This window comes from Corvus brachyrhynchos, unplaced genomic scaffold (assembly GCF_000691975.1).
Source record: "Corvus brachyrhynchos isolate BGI_N302 unplaced genomic scaffold, ASM69197v1 scaffold182, whole genome shotgun sequence".
NCBI lineage: Eukaryota > Metazoa > Chordata > Aves > Passeriformes > Corvidae > Corvus > Corvus brachyrhynchos.
In genome coordinates this window covers 1,160,160-1,163,929 of record NW_008236807.1, presented here as the reverse complement: position 1 = coordinate 1,163,929, position 3,770 = coordinate 1,160,160, and the positions used below count along the sequence as shown (strand labels likewise).

Here is a 3,770-nt window from a genome sequence, read left to right as displayed (position 1 = left end):
CGCCAGCCCCACCTTCTCTGGGAAATCCGTTCCAGGGCCTCCCCACCCTCCCAGCCAGGAATTCCTTCCCAATATCCCATCTAATCCTGCCCTCCCTCAGTGGGATGCCACTCCCCCTTATCCTGTCACTCCATGCCTTGTCCAAAGTCCTTCTCCAGCTTTCTTTAGGCCACAATGAGCTCACCCCAAAGCTTCTCTTCTCCAGGCTGAACAATCCCAATTGTCCCAGCCTTTCCTCATAGCACAGGTGCTCCATTCTCCCTGATAAACTATGGACTCATTCCAAGTCTTTCAATAAATAAAAATAACAAAAAATAACACCAAAAAAAAAAAAAAACAACAAAAAAAAAAAAAAAAACTAATCCATGATTCACATTTTTCATCAGCACTATACAGCCTTAAATAGAAACAAAAATGAAAGCTCAAGATATGCAACAGTGTGAATTAGCAGAGAATTTCTGGGGTATCACAGCCCTCACCTCCAGTCCCCACACACCAAAATCCCAGGATTTTCCCGTAACTCACATTTAAGGATGAACAGCAAACACCACAGGGAAAGCAGTTAAGACATGCAAGTGTTGTTCCATAAAAATCCTCTCTCTACAATAATTTCTTCACCACAGTGAAATATAGGAACACAAGGAAAAAGCTACTATTTAAAAAATTTTTAAAAAAGAAGATTCCCTGTCCGTGGTTCCCTGCCCATTGAAGGGGGTTGGAATGAAAGCATCTTTAAAGTCCCTTCCAACCCAAGCAACTCTGGGATTCTGGGATACAGACCCCTACAATTAAGCAACAGGAAACCAACTTTATGCTCCAGAAGGAAGAAAGATGCTAAATTCTGTTTACTCAAGTCCTGCTGCAAGGCTGCCACAGGACAGGTGTTTAATCAGTGCTGAGTTTGCTGGGGTTTTCTCTAAGTATCAAGGCAAAAGGCCCTTGGGGAATTCTGCTATCATGAATATTTCTGGAGCACTGATAAGAGCCTTACTTGAACTTCCCAGGTTTCAGGGAGTCCACAAATCACCTGTTCCAATCTCTGCCACTGCTCCTCTCTCCTGCAGCAGCTGCGTTGTGCTCACTGTGCTGAAAATCACCTGTTCCAATCTCTGCCACTGCTCCTCGCTCCTGCAGCAGCTGCGTTGTGCTCGCTGTGCTGCAGGATTTTAAATTAGAGCAGAGCATTCCTGGCACGAGGTTTGATGCATTTCAACAGCCCTCAGTAACAAAATATAACAAGTTAAGAAAGCCATCGATCTATGTGAGCTCTAAATCACTTACTTCCACCATTCCAGGGTAGGAAAAGAGCACATTCTCTTTTTAATGTTTGCTTAAGTGTATTTCAGCAGAACCTCGCTAGAATAAAAGTCAGTTTTGATTAAATAACCAAGAATTTGCACTTCAAAACTCAAGACATATTTGGATATTTGCTTGTTATGGGGTGTTTGGGGGTTTTTTTAAGTCTTTAACAATGGATAACAGCGTGGAAAGCCAAGTCTAATTTGTGTGTTACACTTGAATGTCAGCCAGAGGAAAACAAAGAGGAATTTCATTCCTCTAAAAGTCTGCAAAGCTACAGATGAGCCAAAAAGTTAATGTCAAAAAAATCATCTCAGCAGAAGGGCAATGAGTTCATTACAATGCTCTGAAGGGCACATCTGATTCCTGTTTTCACATTAAAAGCAGAAAACCAGGAGCAAACCTGCACCTGATCCTCGGTGCTGTCTCCCAGGTGAGGAAGGTTCCTTCATCCGATCGATGACGCTGTCAGACAACTGCAAAACACAACAGGGTCACACTTCAGCTTCTTCTTTTTCCCCATTTCCCCTCCAAATGGAATGAAGCTTTTTAAAAACGAGCCTGGAGCCTCTCTGTAAGACATGACAGCTGCTAAAATTCAATCCCCAGCACAAAACAATCCCCTTACTTGTGAGGTGAGTGCTCCAATCAAACAGAACAAGAAGATTTTGGCTCTCTGAGAGGATACAGAGAAGAGTAAAGGAAGCAACACCTTTGGGCGTGTTGCTGGTAATTAATCAGCATTTTTGCCTTTCTCAGTGATTTAATTTGCCTTTCTCAGGTGCAGAGCACTCAACCCAGGAAGAATTTCATCCTGGGAAAGCCCTCAAAGCACTTGTGCAACACAAGTGGTCACAGTTGAACACAAAGTTCATTTGGATGTTGATGCAAGCACACAGAAAAACACTGCCCCAAACTGTACAGACTCAAACAGAGTAAGAGCAGCCTCCAGTTTCAGATCTATGGAAGCCCTGGATAAAACTAACAAGAGTAAAAGAATTATTAGCATAAGAACTTTCGGTTTCTAACTTCTGTCGTCAAATCACAGAATTATTTGGGTTGGAAGAAACCTTAAAGGGCTTTTAATTCCACCCCCTGCCATGGGCAGGGACACCTCCCACTATCCCAGGTTGTTCCCAGCCCCATCCAGCCTGGCCTTGGATGCTTCCAGGGATTTAGGGCCAGCCACAGCTCCTCTGAGCAACCTGTGCCATGTTTCAGAGCACATGGACTCTGCTCTGTGTGGAATATATAAATTTATATTACATTTATATCACTGTCACCTATTTACTCAAGAGCATTAAATGACCAGAAATGAAAATATGAGTTTGCTGCAACAGAATGAACTCTCAATGCTCTTCCTGCACCACTCCTCCCTAAAAGCAGCAGTAAGTGGTAAGTTATTATCACTCCTGACACGAGCTACATAGTGTCTCCCATGGAAAAATTCCTAAGCTGCAAGAATTCCCCAAGTTCCTTGTGTCACAAGTCGTATTTTGGAATATTACAGACGACAGGGGCGGCATTCCCGCCACCTGCCCTGGAACTGAATGTGGCTGCCCCATCTCTGGAAGTGTTCAAGGGCAGGTTAGACGGGGCTTGGAGCAACCTGGGGTGGTGGAAGGTGTCCCTGCCATGGCGGGGGTGGCACTGGTGTTCTTTAACGTCCCTTCCAACCCAAACCATGCTGGGACCGCTGATAAACAGGGAGAGACGGAGAGCGGCTCGGCGGGCGCACAGGAAGTTGGACACTCAGCGTGAACGGGAGCAGGACACGGGAAAGGGAGGAGCTCCGGCATGTGGAGGTCAGGGAAAGACAAACCGAGCTCCTGTAGTTACAGATTTCCCCTAGAACGGGTCACCACGCGGGGCACACGGCTCCTTATCCCAGCTGGGCTGGAGAGAGGGGAAATCACTGCGGGAGACGGAGGGAAGCGGGACAGAAGCAGGGACAGAGGCAGGAGCAGGGACGCGGGCGAGGGAGAAGGGGAGAGGCAGAGTGAGAGAGGGCGCCGGGGCCGGGCCAAGCCCGCAACGCCCCGGCGAGCCCCGGGCCGGCCCCGCGCTCACCCGCACGCCCTTGACCACGGTGATATTCTCATTCTCGTCCGCCTCGAAGGTGACGCGCCGGGTGCTGCCGCCGCCGCCCATCTCAGCCCGCGGACACACGGACGGCCCCAAGGAGACTCGCCGAGCGCGCTGCCAGCCCGCCCCGCAGCAAGGCGGCTCCTCATTGGCCCGTCGCCCTCCCCCGCCGGTAGAACGCCGCTCCCTATTGGCTGCGCGGGCGCGTCGCCATGGAAATGGCGCAGCCCCCCTGCGAGGAGCGACAGGTACCCGGAAAGGTGCGGGAACTTTTTCGGGACGAACTTCACATGGGGCGCGAGGACTACAAGTCCCGTGGCGCTCCGCGGAGGGAGGGAAGGAAGAGGCGGGCGTGCCCGCGCGGTGCGCGCTGGGTAATGTAGTCC

General features: G+C 49.2%; 1 protein-coding gene across 3 annotated transcripts in view; it reads right to left on the bottom strand.

The window, feature by feature from the left end:
* The window catches only part of CHCHD3 (coiled-coil-helix-coiled-coil-helix domain containing 3), a 126,477-nt gene extending 122,948 nt beyond the window's left edge, over positions 1-3,529 (bottom strand). The window contains exons 1-2 of one of the 3 annotated variants that reach the window (XM_017728006.1): positions 3,370-3,529; positions 1,703-1,775 (exon numbers count right to left, since the gene is read on the bottom strand). In XM_017728006.1, the coding sequence (XP_017583495.1) occupies positions 1,703-1,775; positions 3,370-3,450 (154 nt within the window). In that variant the 5' untranslated portion in view covers positions 3,451-3,529. The remainder of the gene's footprint in view (positions 1-1,702; positions 1,776-3,369) is intronic. The other 2 variants (XM_008628863.2, XM_017728007.1) reach the window with 2 other exon arrangements.
* Positions 3,530-3,770: the final 241 nt, after the last annotated feature.